This window comes from Thermobia domestica, chromosome 9, assembly GCF_964235325.1.
Source record: "Thermobia domestica chromosome 9, izTheDome1.hap1.1, whole genome shotgun sequence".
In the NCBI taxonomy this organism is placed as follows: domain Eukaryota; kingdom Metazoa; phylum Arthropoda; class Insecta; order Zygentoma; family Lepismatidae; genus Thermobia; species Thermobia domestica.
Window position 1 is genome coordinate 23,221,859 of NC_137462.1, and position 18,287 is coordinate 23,240,145.

Below are 18,287 nucleotides of genomic sequence, written 5' to 3' on the forward strand. Positions count from 1 at the left end.
TTCGAAAGCTTGAAATCTCCCTGACTAGTAGCAGGAATTCTGAGAATTCCATAACTTTTCTTGAAATTTCAAATTCCCTGACTCTTCTAGAATATCTCGCTTACCTCGCCACCATATTCCAAGTAATACAAATCTCCTCATAAGAAAGAGTAAGCAAAAGCTTCCTGTAGTTTTCTTTTTAATTTTTAACGCTGATCCTTCGTTTTGTCATTTCATTTCGTTTTATCCTTCCTTATTTTTTTCATTTTTGGTCTCGAAGGGGGGGGGGTCCGGACCCCCCTTGGCTACATATTACTTATTATAATTTGTACATTAAGTAATTGATTCCCATTGATTGTGGCGACATAGAACAAATGCATAACATCTATTAAATAATTTGGCATTATTATTATTTTCAAAGCATCTCAATATCGAGCCGTCTTGTTTAATTAACAATAAAAGAAGGGAGCAGAAGGTTTTTTATTATTTGTGAAATAATTATTCTCTCTGTTGTTTGCATCCCGATCATTTGAGAAAAATTAGATGCTGAATACTACGAGCAAGTACTATTTGCTACCGATACTGGTTCTCCCGCTCGATTATCTTCTGGTCTTGTCTTTAGTACGTCTAGTTTCCTAATGCTCTTGGCCATTAGCAATTCTGTAGAATCCTTCTGGTACAATATTAACAAGCGATACTAGCGGCCTCCAGGAAAACGGAGTCAGCGCTTGATGGAGCGATACTACTACCTAAAGCCTGGGAAAATGTAATAAAATTCAGTGATTCTTTGTAAATAAATCATTCAGAAGTATTTTCTTTTTAAAAAAATCAACTGTAGTTTAATCCCTAAAATGCTACTTCATAGAGAAATTCCAAAGTTTATCACAGAGCCAGTGTTACAATCTCCTGATCACTAACCATCAGGTAAGATACCGAAATGATACAAGTTGGTCGCGGCAGTAATGTTATTTTGTGTAAAAGTGGTAGTTACTCCCGTTACTAGGTTGTGTCATCCCGTTATCTTATCTGATATTGAGTAATCAGAGAAATAACAAGAATTTATGGAACTGGTCTATAAAGACTCCATTCAGTGAGTTCAGTCACTGAATAACAAATTTTATCGCAGATTTATATATGTTCTTCGTCAAAATATTCTTAACCATTTCCGAGAAAATTATATTGTAGGAATTATGCAGAACAATAAATCAGTGGTGACGTAAATTTTGAACAGGATATAAGCCTACTAGTTAATGCTGTGCATTCATATCCAATCTCAAAACTAACAATATTAATTTAGCATCGACTACAGGATAGTAGCGTTAAGTTACTTCAACTATATTTGAATTTATTTTAAGACTTTGAAACATCCGAAGCTCAGAGAATAGAAATGAGGGAAATGAGTCAATTGGGCCATAAACATTTCGCTAGTGAACTAAGGAAGAATCTTGGTAAACTCCTAAGTCGAAATATTTGCCCACGAGGATCGATCACATCATCTTCCGACTCTAAAGTCATTGTTCTACCGCTAAGCTCAAATGCACATGGTTGATCGTACTTTTGTTTCTGTATTCATATGCAGTTTTATTACCTACCTAAGTAAACTACATGCTTTTTTGTAATGTAAACTTACAAACTGATATTGATCAATGCTTCTATGTGTTACAGCTGTCAAGCACACAAGTGAAATTAGTATTTCAACAACTATAAGCTATTTTAACAAGACAATATAGACGAAGCGCTGTTTTTGAAATTTATAATCTTCCACCTTTTCTGAAATAATACTGTTCGTTCTACCGTTTAACACAACATAAATTAATTTGCTTTGTCACGTAATAATATTTGTTTATTAAAAGTTTTAGAAAGGTAACGAAAGTGTATAGTTTATACAAGTGTTTGAAGTGTTATATTTAATGTTTTTCTTTATTGTGAGAGAGAGGAAAATCCTTACAATAAATAGAGTAAGTTCAGTTTACTTTTAATGGAGTTTCCACTAGTCTGTTTGTGAAAACCTAACATAGCAGTATGCATATCAGCTTGATTCGAAAGTACAGCTAAAGTTCTGGTAGCTCTGCCTTCGTATGTAATAAGCAAATTCCTAAAATAGCTAGCATCATGATATAAGTGCAAATTTCAACGAGGCACTTTATTCCCTAAATCAATCAGTCACACATATTTTAAACGCCGTGATTAAGTAACTACTTATATTAGAATGGAAATCAATTGTATAAATGTGCCCTAGTTTGAGGTAGTAAGTTCTTATATTTTCACTGTTTTGAACAACAATCATGAACATGAACAACTAAGATGGAAACATTCATCTTGAACACACACACACACACACACACACATATATATATATATATATATATATATATATATATATATATATATATATATATATATATAAAATTTATGTGAATCAAGTTTTTCATTCATTGGAGATGGCCCCTTCAAAATTTTCTTGGGCCCTTCCTTGGCCCCCCCTGAAAAATATTCTAGCCACGCTACTGTTTTTCCATTACTTTCCAAGTATAATATTTTTTCAAGTGCCTACTATTTTCAGCCTCGCACATTCTTGCCCTTATTCTGCTATATATTGAAAAAATGTAGTCTCCTTATTTGAGACAGGTCAATTATAAATCCCTGTTATCGAAAACGTGTAAACAGATTGCGAATAGTTAACTCCAAGGGTGCTATTAACATATCTGTAATAGTCAGTTTGAGTCCAGTAATTTATCGTTGGTTTTCTAAATAAAGTTTCACAATTATGATTCTTCGTTCAGTACTGAAGTTTTCCATATTTTCAATGTCTTCAAATCTGAAACATACAGTATAAATAAATAATAATACTTTCTAGTTTTCAAAGTTGAAATAAAAATTTTTTTAAAAAATAATTATTTTAAAAGTTAATCAGTTGTAAAATTACTTAGTTACTTTTGGGACACCATGTAATAAGACTAATTTAGAATGTTTAATATTTATGGAATATCAACATGAAAAAAAGAATGTGAATAAGAAATTTAGAGATACTGCCTATGTTCCTATATTACAATGTACTTTTGTGGTCATGATAATTTTCTTAACTGTTAAACTAGTGTATTTTGTATAATTATCTTATTTATGTGTAATTAATGTATTTTGGATAATTTTCTTAACTATGTTTAATTAATGTATTTTGGATAATTTTCTTAACTATGTTTAATTAATGTATTTTGTATAAATTTCTTAACTATCTTTAATTAATGTATTTTGTATAAATTTTTTAACTATGTTTAGTTGATGTATTTTGAATAATTTTCTTAACTATTTTTAATTAATGTATTTTGGATAATTTTCTTAACTATGTTTAATTAATGCATTTTGGATAATTTTCTTAACTATGTTTAATTAATGTATTTTGTATAATGTTAGTAACTACGAATGTATTTTGAATAATTTTCTTAATTATGTTTATCTAATGTATTTTGAATAATTTTCTTAACTATGTTTAATTAATGTATTTTGGATAATTTTCTTAACTATGTTTAATTAATGTATTTTGGATAATTTTCTTAACTATTTTTAATTAATGTATTTTGGATAATTTTCTTAACTATGTTTAATTAATGCATTTTGGATAATTTTCTTAACTATGTTTAATTAATGTATTTTGTATAATGTTAGTAACTACGAATGTATTTTGAATAATTTTCTTAATTATGTTTATCTAATATATTTTGCTAGGATATGGGGTGGAATATGATTATGTTGATCCAAGAGAATTAAATCCCACTTTAGAGACCTTCAAGATTAAGAATTTGTTTTTCGCTGGACAAATAAATGGAACAACGGGATATGAAGAAGCTGCTGCTCAGGGAATCATGGCAGGAATTAATGCTGCATTGAAGGTTAGTGTTCGAAACATAGATTTTTCTTCTGTTTTATCATATACTTGTATTTTAGTGCAGAATCTGATGAGAAAATCAATAAGATGTTAAAAAACTTGAGGAAGGGCTGTGAAAGCGTTCACCTCTGGTGCTAGGGGTCTCGGGTTCAAACCCTGCTCCCGCCAAGTGGACTTTGTGGTGGACAAACACCGTGTGCGTGGGTTTTCTCGGGGTTCTCCCGTTTCCTCCCACTTTCTTCATTCCACCATTTCATTCATCTCTCATCATCACCGTCTCCTTTATCCTAACCGGCATAACCGTGGGACGTAAAACTCAAAAATTTCATTTTCATTTCAAGGGCTGTGAAGAATATGAGATGAAAATAAATCTGAGAAAGACAAAAGCAATGGTGATTGGAACGAAGCGGTCGGTGTCAAATATAGAAGTAGGAGGGGAGAAAATAGAACAGGTGACTAATTTTTGATACTTGGGTACTATTATTAGTAATGATATGAAATATGAACGTGAAATAAAAGCAAGGGTAGGAATAATGAATGAAGCCTTTAGCAGGAAGAAAAGTATATTTTGTGGGACTTTGAATAAAGAATTGAGAAAAAGACTCATAAAATTCTTCGTGTGGAATATTGTATTATACGAGTCAGAAACATGGACATTAGACAAAAATGGATGAAAATCGATTGAAAGCTTTCGAAATGTGAGTATGGAGAAGAATGAAGAGAATTAGCTGGGTCGAGCAGAAAATGAATGAAAGTGTGTTAGAAATGATGGGGGGAAAGAACAGTTTTAGGTATTATTAAGAAGAGGAGGACAAACTGGTTGGGACATTGGCTAAGAAGGAACTGTATCATGAGGGACGTTTTTGAGGGTATGACTGCAGGAAAGAGAGGATAGGGGCGAAGGAGACTACAATTAATGGACGATATCAAAACAGAAAAATCGCACGTGAAGACGAAGAGGTTAGCGGAAGACCGTGGAGCATGGACGCTTCTCAGTTGGGGCAAATGACCTACCAATAATGGCAGAATACCTATGATAAAGATGATGATCAGTGTCGTCAAAAGATAATTGTATGTTTTTAAATAAAGTAAATTTCAGCCAAACAATTCCATAGTAAATTACTAGTAACCAAAATATGTATCGTACATAGAATACAAAACAAGAATAAAATACCCGGTAGTAGTTTTAGATTTTGGAGTACGGAAGGAATTTGTTTCAAATCAACACTACGTAACATAGGACAAGGTCATGGAGTGTTGTATGGATTATCCAGGAAGAAATTCTGGGAAAAGAATGATAGAGAGCGAAAAGACATGTGACATGTAGAGAGAGGGGGGGGGAGAGAAAAGGAAAAGATGTAAGAAGTTAGATGGAAATGTAAGAAAAAAATATAAAATAAACAAAACGCATTTTATTACTTAAATTTTCAGTTTTGATGAATAGTTTTTGCGGGTTGTGGTCGCGGTGCACAATCAAATTTAAGAAACAAACTGTAATTATGTAAAACTATAATTAAATGGTAGAGTAGATATTGTTTCGTTTGTCGCAAATTACGTTATGGTTTTCAAAGAGTGAAAAAAAAATGCACAATTAGACTACATCTATAAAGGAATTAACGTAGGGATTTTTTTTTTTTGTCGATTTCTCATATATGTAATATACGAGGTGTGATCGAATAATACGGTGAATAATTTTATTAGAAACAAAGTAATAAGCTTACATGAAATTTGATTTAATCTCCTTCAAAGCACTATCCTTGGCTAGCAATGCATTTATCCCAGCTTTGAATCCATGACTGGAAGCATTTCTAGAAGGCTTCTTTTGGAAAGGCGTTTAGCTTCTCTGCCGTGGCCTTCTCGATATCAGGAATGTTGTCAAAACGTTTTCCTTTAAGCACGGTTTTAATTTTGGGGAAGAAGCAGAAGTCGCATGGTGCTATATCTGGAGAGGAGAATAAATGTGGACAGACAGACGAATATTTTTTTCGGCCAAAAAGTCGCGGATCAAAAGCAAGGCGTCACGGCTCGTTTTCGTGAAGAAGAAGGAAGCCATTTGGCCATTTAATCGGCAGTTAAAATACTTTTCACGGATGTTTATTTCTTCGGAAAGCTCTCGAATAGTCATTCGCCTGTTTAAACAAATTATTTGTGCCTGTTTTTGCACATTTTCATCTGTTTTTGATGTCGAAGGATGTCTCGATTGTTGTTCGTTTCAATCGACTCCTTGCCGCTTTTGGATTGCTCATACTACATAATGTTGGAGCGCGACAGAAACTCTTAACACATTCTTACTCTTCTGCCTCTGGAAGCCAATAAATATGTCACAACTTGTTCAAACTTGACACTGACTGTACCAAAGATTTAGGCTACCAGGCTTACCTAGTTGAAATGGATACAACATCGATAGATGGCGCTGTGCAACTACAGTCACCTTACCTTTTGATCATACCTTGTATGTTAATTTGTATACTAATTAACAAAACTTCAAAAGTATGATTTTTTGATGTTTTTATACAGGTTCAAGGAAGGCCGGGATTTGTCCTTAGTCGAACAGAGAGTTATATTGGCGTCTTAATAGATGACTTAACCACTCTTGGAACTAACGAACCCTATAGGATGTTCACCAGCAGAGCGGAATTCAGATTGTCGTTGCGTCCCGATAATGCTGATATCAGACTAACTGAAAAAGGTAAGTTGTACATTCATGTCCAAAATTATTGTCGTATATCTATAACTGTCATGTTGTAAGAATATAATTTGATAATGATTTTGCAGGCTACTTTTAATACTTATACAATGTGTATAATCGAGAAATGTATACATGTGGTAAATTTCATAGGAAAAAAATTGTAAATACGAAAATTAGAATGAGTAAAACAAAATGTTGCTAAGTGAACAAGAAAATTTTATTTTCGTTTTATTGTTCTTATTTACTGCTCTTTTGACATGAAATTTGCCACGTACATGTCTTTGCCAATTATACACATACTAACATTATAAGAAATACCGGGCGGATTCGTTATCAGATTATATTCCTACAACAACATATTTATAGACAGGCGACAATAATTTTGGACATGAGTGTACGTGCTCAGCAAAAATGTGTACCCGTCCAACTTTAGTAACATGCAAAGAATTATGTTGTGTCTAAGTCCCAAAAACTATAAAATTGGTCCAGTTGTTCTTAAAGTATGAAGGAAACTACAAATACAGTAGAGAAGAGTGAAGTGAGCATATATCGGTATAACATTGGAAACCACAGAGCGAGTAACGCTTTAATAATATATTTTATTAAATTTTCCACTTGTGTAAATTGGATATTTTGGCCAATTTAGATCATGTTTGAAAGTGAGCTAACAAAGTACAATGTGAATCCAGTTGCTTATCAATAGGCTCTGTTATTTCGTCAAAGTACAGAGATGCCTATTTATTCGTTTCTTCCATTGATCCTAATAGTCCCACAGATTTTCAGTTGACGGGAGCTCATGTGGTTTGGATTCCACGTTAATCAATAGATCCACGTCTCATATAGCCTCGCTGCTGAACGGTACGTTAAACTCAAAATCAACTCAAGATTTTCAGTTGGATTTAAATCTGAAAAGTTCGCAGGTTAGAGCAAGTGTGACAGTGTAGCTGAACATTACTCTTACGACACTTTGAGTCCTGTGAACATAATAGTATTAATATTGAAGACGTTGCGGAAAAGAGACTAAGAATGTCCAGATAAACATGTTGGTTCATGATTAACAAAAAATTGGCTACTTACCAATGAATCCTCCCTTGAAAAATTTAAAGATTTTGACGTTTCGGAACTCTCAGCTGGTTCCTTCCTCAGTGGCAAGGTAAAAAGTATTAAAACGGAAAGGAGATAAAAGGAGTAAAACCAGGAATACATACCACTATATAAAAGTAACGTACAAAAAAAGATCCTGAGATGAAACAGAGCAGGGTGAAAAAAGAATGAACTGAATAAAACAGAACGTGGTGTCTATGCCAAATCCAAAGTATGCATCAAAGGTAGGTACCCCCCATCCCCCCATGCGCCCATGTAATTATAATGTTGGTTCATGATTTAAAAAAAAAAATACTGACCTTTTCGTATCCCTAGTAGCTGAAATCAAATGAAAATCTTTTGAGTTTTACATCCCACGGTTATGCCGGTTAGGCTAAAGGAGACGGTAATGATGAATAATGAATGAAATGGTGGAATGAAGAAAGTGGAAGAAACGGGAGAACCCCGAGAAAACCCACGCACACGGTGTTTGTCCACCACAAAGTTCACTTGGCGGGGGCTGGGATCGAACCCAGGACCCCAATAACCAGAGGTGAACGCTCTACCACTGAGCCTCCGCGGCCCCCTGAAATCAAATGAGTTGCTGTTCGATGGATGTAGAAGACAAGGGCAAGAGAAGTTTCAAGTTGATGTTAATAGTCTCAAGTAACACATTTGGAATCGGATAATAATCATAGTGCTGAGTGCACTTTTCATACTAACATAGTTTTATGGGAAAAGGTATAGGATTGTGAAATACCCATATAATAGTTTAAGAAAAGTAATAATACGTTTCATTATTGTCGAAGCTCGAAGTACGTGCAAAATGTGATTTAAGGCTGCATGGTCCCTGAAAATGGATACTTGCTAAAGTACTCGAAATATCGGAAATTATTTCAGCTATTAGGAATAAAAAATGTTAGTACAATTTTTAGTATGTAACATGCATTCTATACGTTCAATATTCACCTGCATGAGTGGTCGCTTGAACCATACTTTTCACATACTATGAATAAAATGCCCATTGGACTTGCGGTGCACTTGACGTCTTGCATCGTTGAAATTCAGACGGGAGCTCGACTGTGGCGGATCATACTACACATTTTTAACTCGCCATGGTTCAGTATCTATATTGTTAAGTTCATTAAAGTCGTGCATCTTTATACACCGTAGTAAAAAGCGGCCATGTTCATTGTACTGATTCCCAAATATCCATTTCACCAAGTTTCGCTAACAGTGTTCTTTCGGAAATTAGTTAGGATTTACTTACATTCGAAGACAACAGCAAATCCTGTCAAGTTTAATAAATAATTATCTCACGTGAAACTCCTCGCTGGTTCGTCTGAGTCGGGATCCTTTTTGGGTCCTGTATCCATGGTTCTGATGTTATTTTATGTTCACAGTGTGTTAAACCATTCTTTATAGATACGTTGAATAGTTCACTTTGGTACACCAACAAAACGGCAACTTCATTCATTGTGTGCCTATCGGCATGCCCAAACACACTGTTCATTTTTTTTTATTTAATTCTGTCATATCTTTACTTTGACCTGTCTTGACGAGCTAGTCTCGTAGAACTAACTGGCATGCTTACTTCAAAATGAAAAATGAAATGAAATCTTGCAGTTTAATGTCCCACGTTATGTCCTTTAGGATAAGGGAGTCGGATGAGTAAAGCAAGTGAATAATGATGGAAAAATTGGTGGAATGAGATTGTGGGAGGAAACGGGAGTACCCCGAGAAAATCCACGAATACGATGTTGTCCACCACAAACATGCTTGTCCTAGGATCGAACTAGGGACCTCACGCACAAGAGGTGCATGCTTACTTCAGTTAACTGCAGTAGTTATTCGTCAGCAGTGATGTGATCACATGTTACCAGTGGGTCATTCCATGTGAAATTGAACTTTTCCCGGAAAATGATATTTGATTTTCAAATAAATGTTCCTGACGTATCTTGTAGCTTATTCTTTTCTTTTCAAAACGGTATATCATTTTTCTGTCTAGCTCTATATTTACGGGAGATATGAATAGTTGAAGCGAACAAGGTTCTCCAAAAAAAAATCTACATTTTTGCTACCCTGTATTCTGAAACTACAGGGGATAGTAGTGCAAAATTTAGTGCATGGTCATCTCTCATAGGGTCTACAGGTACAGCAAATTTCATCAAATTCTGAGACGACAAGGGATTTTATTTTTCTGAAAATTTGGTTGATTTCGTGGTACAAAGAAAACTTTAACAAATGCGAAAAAAATGCATTCAGGGGTAAATAAAAATCAACATAAACGAACAAAGTGTGGTCAGTAAATGCGGAATTCAAGTATTCGATACCACTAGTGTGACCCCAAAAATGACCCCGAAATTTCAGGTTATAACCCTGAAATACTTAGCGGTCGTTAGATGTTACTGTTACGTTACATTATGTCTGTGTGTGTGTGTGTAGTATTTCGAATTGAATTCAGCTTTCCACTTCCAAACATGTATTATTTCGTCGACTTTTTTTTGTGGTATCAGTAATTTTTTATTAGTATTTTATTTTTTAGCAATCAATCTGTGTGTAAATTAAGCAGTGGCAATTATGATCTCATATACATTAAGCAGTTTGGTTTGTCAAAACTCTTTATATATGTTTACTCTGTCCCTATGTGCGTTCGTCCGGGAGAAAAAAACTCAAGAATTACTTATTGGATTACTATCAGATTTGGTTAGAATGGAAAGTCAAACGTTAGGAACCAATTTCGTTTTTGGGAGTGTGATATTCTAACCGGAAGCGATAGAAATCAACCATTTCCGGTTTCTATGGTGCTCAGTATAGAGCAAAAACGGTAACAGGTAGAGAGAAGCGGTTTTTTGTAATGAATTTAGCGGAGGGGCAGTAAACAACCACTTCCCTGCTTATTGATGGTCGCCTTTAAAATAAAAACCGTAATAGATACCAAGAAGTGTTATTTGTGATCAATTAAGCTTCCAAGGATATACTCCATCTCCAGTGTAATCCCGCTACTAAAGCCAGAAGTGGCAGAAATCAATCACTTCCGGTTTAAATGATGAACCCTATGGAGCAGTGATCGCCAAACCGTCGATCGCGAGCTACTAGTAGTTGGCGGGGACATTTTCGGTAGATCGCGTTAACGCTTCGGTTGACTAACCTTGATCAGTGATGCCAATTTGGGGTAAAAGTCGCTAAATCTAGGGGATTCGACTTCCAGAATAGCGACAAAAAATATATATATATATATATATATATATTTCCGATTAGCGACTGTTTCGGTGATCTTTAAATGACGATTTTGCGACTTACTTACAAATCTAGCGACTTTGTATTATGAACAAATCAAACACTGTTAGCTGGAAGCACTTTTTAGTTCTTGAGTTCTACCCTTTTCATTAAAATTAATAAATCTCATAAAGAAAAAATCTGTTATTATATTTGTTATTTATTACTAACTAAGCTTCATTTTTTTCCTTATGTGCAATTCAATTTCAGTTTCTTTTTGTTATATACAGTTTAATTAAAACTGATTTCATATTTACTAGAAGTGTAAGTTTATAGGCAATAAAATAATGCAATTTTCTTAAAAAAAAAAAAAGAAATTAAAAAAGTTGGTAGTTCTTCTGTTTTAGGAATCGATTTAACGTTCTAAAAACAGGTACCATCTTTTCTCCTAACCTTTTCAAACCGGCAGTGGCGGAAATGAACTATTTCCGGTTTTAACATTGATCGTTATGAATGAAAACGGTGACAGATAGCGAGAATCTATTTTCTGCAATGAATTAAGCGTTCCAAGTATATATTTAATCTCCATTCTAATATCTCTTCTAAAACCGGAAGTGATATAAACATACTATCACTCATAGTTTTAATAATAATTGAGAAAATAGCGCGCTGTACAAACCAAACTCCTTCCCGTATCATACGCGTGACACTGCTACTTCTTTCTAACAAGTGATGAAATGATAAATTACAGTTTTTTTTAATCTTTTGTAGGGTATTCAGTTGGATGTGTATCTAGATCCAGGTACGAGAGAATGTGCAACTTAAGAAACGCAATTGAAGATGGCAAGGAACTTCTGAAGTCTGTTTTTATGCCAGTACCACAATGGAGAAGCAAACTCAGTTTGCCAATGAGCAAAACAACCAGACAATTGAGGTAAGTTTTAAAGTCGAATTCAGTAAACTATGTGCTGCAAGGTAACTGCTGTAACCTGGCTCGGTCTTGGGTCTGGGGCCACGGTGGCTCAGTGGTAGAGCGTTCACCTCTGGTGCTTGGGTTCCGGGTTCGATCCCAGCCCCGCCAAATGAACTTTGTGGTGGACAAACACCGTGTGCGTGGGTTTTCTCGGGATTCTCCCGTTTCCTCCCACTTTCTTCATTCCACTATTTCATTCATTACTCATCATCACCGTCTCCTTTAGCCTAACCGGCATAACCGCGGGACGTAAAACTCAAAGATTTCATATTTTCGGTCGTGGGTCAGTTCATATTCTACGCAGTAAGTGTTAGAACAATCTTTCACCTTTTATTTTGCTTCTTTTCATTTTCAACAAGAGACGACTCTTACAACAGAACTAAGAATAACCAACATATTAACAATGAACAAATACAGATACGTATCAAAATAATAGAAACACCTAATAAAAAGTCCTACTTATCAGATTAATCAAAATAATAGAAACACCTAATAAAAGCCTTGCTTACCATATTGACACGTTCAGCCCGACATCTGACAGTATTAAGAAGCTATGTTTTTCGAAAATCCCGAACATTTCGAAAATGCCATTCTTTTTAAATTCCCGACGTGAGCCACCAGTGGTGCATGCTATTCTTCCTTAATTCCCGACGTAAACCACCTGTGGTGCATGCCATTCTTCCTTAATTCCCGACGTGAGCCACCGGTGGTGCATGCCATTCTTCCTTAATTTTCGACGTGAGCCACCGGTGGCGCATACCATTCTTCCTTAATTCCCGACCTGCCCCACCGGTGATACACGATCTTTATTCTGCTATTCGAGGCTATAAGTTGCCTTTGGGTTTTTAGTTAGAAAAGTAGAACAGTGTTACGGATTTTATGTTATTATATACATCGTAGGCAATCTATGGAGTAGACCTGTAAATCTTTTAAGGGAAATAATCCTGGTATTTATTGTACATAAAATGTGGTTAGTATGACATCTTTTAAAATAATATAAAATACATATGGAAATATACAGATAATCGTTCTTATACAGTGGATCCTCGGGCCAATACATTTTTCTTTTTGGTAATGGACAAATACCTATTATCGTCAGAACAGCAATGAATATCTTTATTTCATCTGATGTGCTGTCGTACCATTTTGCCACCTGTAAATGCCTCTTGACGTTCTTGCAAGAAATGTATTGCCTTGCATATCAGTTAGTTTTAGTTACTATTAAATTGATTATTTCATTATCAACAAATTCCACATATCCAGCCCCCGCCAAGTGCACTTTGTGGTGGACAAACACCGCGTGCGTGGGTTTTCTCGGGGTTCTCCTGTTTCCTCCCACTTTCTTCATTCCACCATTTCATTCATTACTCACCATCACCGTCTCCTTTAGCCTAACCGGCATAACTGTGGGACGTAAAACTCAAAGATTTGATTTCATTTCATTTCAAATTCCACATATATAGTAACAGGTTCACTGACATCAAATTTATACTGCAGCCTATGTTTTTCAAAGAAAGGAAATTGTCTACATTTTGTCTTACAATCAGTCCATTCCAAAATCTTTAGGATAACATCGTTCAGAATAGAACTCACTATATCATCCACGGGATCATTCATTTCTACTACATCTTCTTCAACCTTCCGTGTCCTTTCTTGCCCACTAATATCGTATTCACTTTCTTCGAAAATGTCAGAATCAATATAGTCCTCACTATCTGATGGAACATACTCACTTTCACTTACCGATAATTCACTCTATTCTGACAAGTCTTTGTTCCTAAATAGTGATTATTCACACTTTTATAAGTATTTACCTAATTTTGATACAGCGCCACAATAGCACCGGTTGTTACACTAACTTCAGATTCTGCAACAATGCTACTGCAGTCAATCTCCGAACACAAACACAAACGAACTAATATACATTTTCTGTAATAAAGCTGCTGTTTGTGAGCATATGCAGTTTGAAAAATATCAGCAAGAGTACTCCCCCAACTCTTTCACAAGTAATGCCATTATGCAGGTATTCATCAAAGCACCTAAGCTTGAAATCGGAAAGATTTGACGAAATTATTGTGCGTCACCGGTGGTACACGTCGGCCCAGGCTTATGGTATAATAAACACGGGTCGCCATGTGCGACCGGTGGCGCACGAATACGAATATATGCAAATTTGAGAAAAACAATATTTTATGTCCAAAGATAAACCTCAGAATGGATTGCTTCATAGAAACTCCAAAATTCCCTGAAATTTGAATGTCGGTTTTTTTGTGAAGGTAACGCTTTACCAACTGCGTTACTTTAATTATAATATTTTGTAGAACGTGTTAATCAGAATAATAGAAACATCTAAAAGTCGTACTTACCAGATTAATCAAAATAATTGATTGAAACTCCTAATGAAAGTCCTACTTATCAAATTAATCAAAACAATAGAAACACCTAATAAAAGTCCTACTTGCAAGATTAATCAAAATAATAGGAAGACTTAATAAAAGTCCTACTTACCAGATTAATCGAAATAATTGATTGAAACAACTAATGAAAGTTCTACTTACCAGATTAATCAAAGTAATAGAAACACAAGTCCTAATAAATAATAGAAACACAACCCCTAATAAAAGTTCGACTTATTAGATTAATCAAAATAATAGAAACATCTAATGAAAAGTCCTACTTACCAGATTAATCAATATAATAGAAACACCTAATGAAAGCTCTACTTATCAAATTTTTCAAAATAATAGAAAACCTAATAAAAGTCCTACTTACCAGATTAAAATAATAAAAACACGTAATAAAAATCCTACTTACAAGATTAATATGGCGTTGGATCACCTTTCGCACTGGGAGTGGATTCATAGAAGTTATGAATAGCTTCAAGTGCAATATTACCCCATTCCGTGTGCCGTGCCCTACTTAGTTCCGTGAGAGGAAATGAAGGTGTAAATTGCGCCGTATTTTATGTCTCCGAAGTGGACTACAGATATGCAATCGTGTTCAGGTCCGGGGATTGGGCGAGCCAGGGCAGATGTTCCACTTAATCCGGATGTTGTTCGAACCACGCCGCAAGAGCTCCAGTTATGTGAGTAGGCGCGTTATCATTTTGGAATTCTCGGAAACATCTAGACCATAGGAAGTAACACATGGTCCCCTAAAATGGCGACATAATTACGGGCAGTGGAGCAACCAGTAAAAGTTTGTACAGGACTCACTAAAAATTAAATATTGCTCCCCTTAGCATCACAGAGCTGCTGACACTTTCACGGTTTGATTGAGACATTGCGGTTCATATGGTTCTTTGGGTGTATGCCACACATAAGCCCGGCCCGTGGTTTGAAATGAGGTAAACAATGATTCATCCGACCATCATACTTTTCCAGTCATTAATAGTCTATATTCCATGATTGTGGGACTATTAATATCGTGTTAAAAGCGTTATGGTTCCTTATCAGCGGTTTCGTCTGTACAACCCAACCCCGTATGTTCATTTCATGTTATTCGCGGCGGACTGTGTCAACACAGGCTGTGAGAGGTGCTGCTTGACTTTCTCCGTTACTTGCACCGGAGTCATACGACGATCCTGAGTGACGTCTTGTTTGATACTCGGCAGGACCTCTCATGGAGGGTTTCTTCCGAGGACCGTCCCTCTTCACTGATGTGGTTTTGCCATGAGTCTTCTAGGCCGTTATCACCTTAGACACTGTCTTTCTCGCGACATACTGAACAGACTTGCCACTTTTCTAACGCTCACACTATATGACCGAACGCCAACAATTTGCCCTGTTTGGAAATCAAAAGAGGTCACCCATTTTACACTATCACCGCCTGCTCAGTTCACTGCAAATGCTGTTCTCCTGCTTCTCATATACGGAATTTGCCCTGTCGCATACATGAGGAATTCACCGGTTCTGTTAAATATAATGCGCAAACGCGTTTTGTAAAATAACTGAACTTATTTTTCCTCGCAACTAAAGAGCATAAAGGTTTTATTGCCAACTGTCTTATATGCAAAGCATATTGCAAGACCTAAACGCAAAAAGTGCAATTCATCCTGGAAAAGAAAAACACAAGAAAATATCCAATAGCTTCCACACATCACATTCACTTATGTGCACTGCACAATTTAACCTTATCTAATAAAAAGAGTAATTTCTTGCAATAATCAAAAGAGCCTTTAAATTTCAAACAATTTATTATAATTTATCAAAGTTATTATTTGCAGGAGGAGAGAAAACTTCTTGTAAGGTGAATTATCTTTCAGAAACAAAAAACTTAATGTAGTAATATATCAAATTGCAAATGGTAAAGTTCCACTGTTATCGTGCTTGAAATTCCAAAAATATCAACTTTAACAATCTTTAGTTCGGAATTCATTCACTCAGTTTTTAATTTTTAAGATACTTTATCGTTTAATTTATAATCTCTCTCATTCAACACTCAGTGCAGTGTACATCCAAACTAATATCTACTAAAATTTTATAAAAATCAATACTTACCAAAACTCAGCAGTTACGTACTTACTTCCGTGTTATAGAAGAAATGGATTACCAAATTTGACTCAACTCACATACAACTCTTTCACACAATTATTTATGTATATCTTTTAAATCAGAAGTTTCAAAGCAATTAATTAATTTTAAGGAACTATTGTGCACGACTCATTTTAATTAAGTCAAATGAACCGGATTTAATTTGCATATGGATTTTAAGTAAATTTTATGTTTCACAACCAGTTTATAATTTCTAACCCAAACAACAAAACCTAATTTTAATTTCCCCCTGTATTTGAAGAAATTACTTCTTGTATTTTCTAACCGTTTTTAACTACAATCAATTACTCCCTTCTTTACTATTTTTACCGTTTTTTGAAGTTTTTAGTTCTATATTTAATCTGGTTTTAATCAAAAGACGTATTAGTTTTAAGGAATAATAATTCACTTTCTTAAAAATCTTAAACAGCTTTGAAAAATTTTTACGCACAAAATTGCAAAAAGAGAATGAAAACAACTAAGTTTAACAAGAAAATACTCGTTCTTCAACGTGAGTCGAATAACATTACCTACGTCTTTATCTTTCTATTATCCTTATCAATTTTACCTAATAGTTTATAACGACAAATTTAAGCACCTGATTTTTAAATCTCGAATATTTAAATTGAATTAAATTCACTAAACAAGTTTCATTCTAGGACAAAAATCATCCTTTTAAATCGGTCTTGTCAATTTAATCCCTTAACGTAAATGAAGAAAGCCATTTAAAGAATTTTTTGTTAAAAAGAAGTAATTTCAACGGATTCAGTTTCAAGCTAATTTTGATTTTTAGTTACGTGTTACAAATTTATGCACTCCATTTTTCTTCTTTCCGTTTTAACTTAACACTCACACACACACCATGACGGAAGCCAAAATCACACTTCGTGTAACGAAAAACACGTAACAGAAGACCCATCTGCTCTTATCCGATGTTACTTTCCCTTATGAACAAACAACAGGTACGGCACTCGAAAGCCGCGGGGAAGAGAAGGCGTGGTCAAGCACACCAAGCAGTAAGACTACTACTGCTGCCATCTCTTATTGAATAAGCAAAACATTACCACTTGCAATAAGATTCACAAACTTTTTTTTTTAATTTCCACTTTTTAATGTGACTACACGTCACAACCTCTCTCCTCCCCAATAAAAATTTTTATATATGTAACAAGAAAATTTTTTATAACAATAACAACTTCAAGATAAACATTTCAAATATATGTATATATATATCTATAGATAACTTTTAATATCTGAAAGTCTCTGTCTTATTTTTTTCTCTAGTTTAATTTTTAAAGATTCAATTTTCAAACTAATTTTGATAATTTTTGAAGTCGACTTCATTCTCAAATCCTTGAATCTTTATCCTTGGTACCAAGTTTAACAAAACATTCCACAGGATAACCAATACAATGAGGCGAATGCAATTCTGCATCAGCTCCAAATTGACAGGCACATGAAAAACAAACAGGAAATGAATACATGACTTGGACACTCACACCTCATCAAGGACCAGCCTCTGAAAATATTAAGAAACAATGTAATAAAAATATTTACAAACATATATACATTATTATTTACATAAACTTAACTTTATTGGATAGGTCGGATATGAGAATTATAAACATTTTACTACTAGCAACACTGAAGGAATCATCTTAACCTTTTATTCTTTATTCCTTACCCTTTACATAATTTGTATCAGTCAATAAATACAAAACTGGTTGCTAACCTATCACAAATTCAAATTTAATAGGAATTTTAGAAATCTGAGCACAACTCAATCAATTCTGATTTCTTCTAGGAAAGAATTTTTTCACGTCAGATACATGGACCCTTCTTTTTGTGTTTACATCAGAAACATCTTCAACTAACAAAGTGTTAGTTGTAAGAAAACGAATTATCTTAAATGGACCCACCCATACATAA

The 18,287-nt window shown here is 34.6% G+C and overlaps 1 protein-coding gene across 2 annotated transcripts in view; it reads left to right on the top strand.

The window, feature by feature from the left end:
* Nucleotides 1-18,287, top strand: part of LOC145694462 (5-taurinomethyluridine-[tRNA] synthase subunit MTO1, mitochondrial) — a 78,942-nt gene that overhangs the window by 36,316 nt on the left and 24,339 nt on the right. For both annotated transcript variants that reach the window (XM_081770744.1, XM_081770745.1), the window contains exons 9-11: nucleotides 3,703-3,866; nucleotides 6,380-6,551; nucleotides 11,625-11,787. In XM_081770744.1, coding sequence (XP_081626870.1) covers nucleotides 3,703-3,866; nucleotides 6,380-6,551; nucleotides 11,625-11,787 — 499 coding nt within the window. The remainder of the gene's footprint in view (nucleotides 1-3,702; nucleotides 3,867-6,379; nucleotides 6,552-11,624; nucleotides 11,788-18,287) is intronic.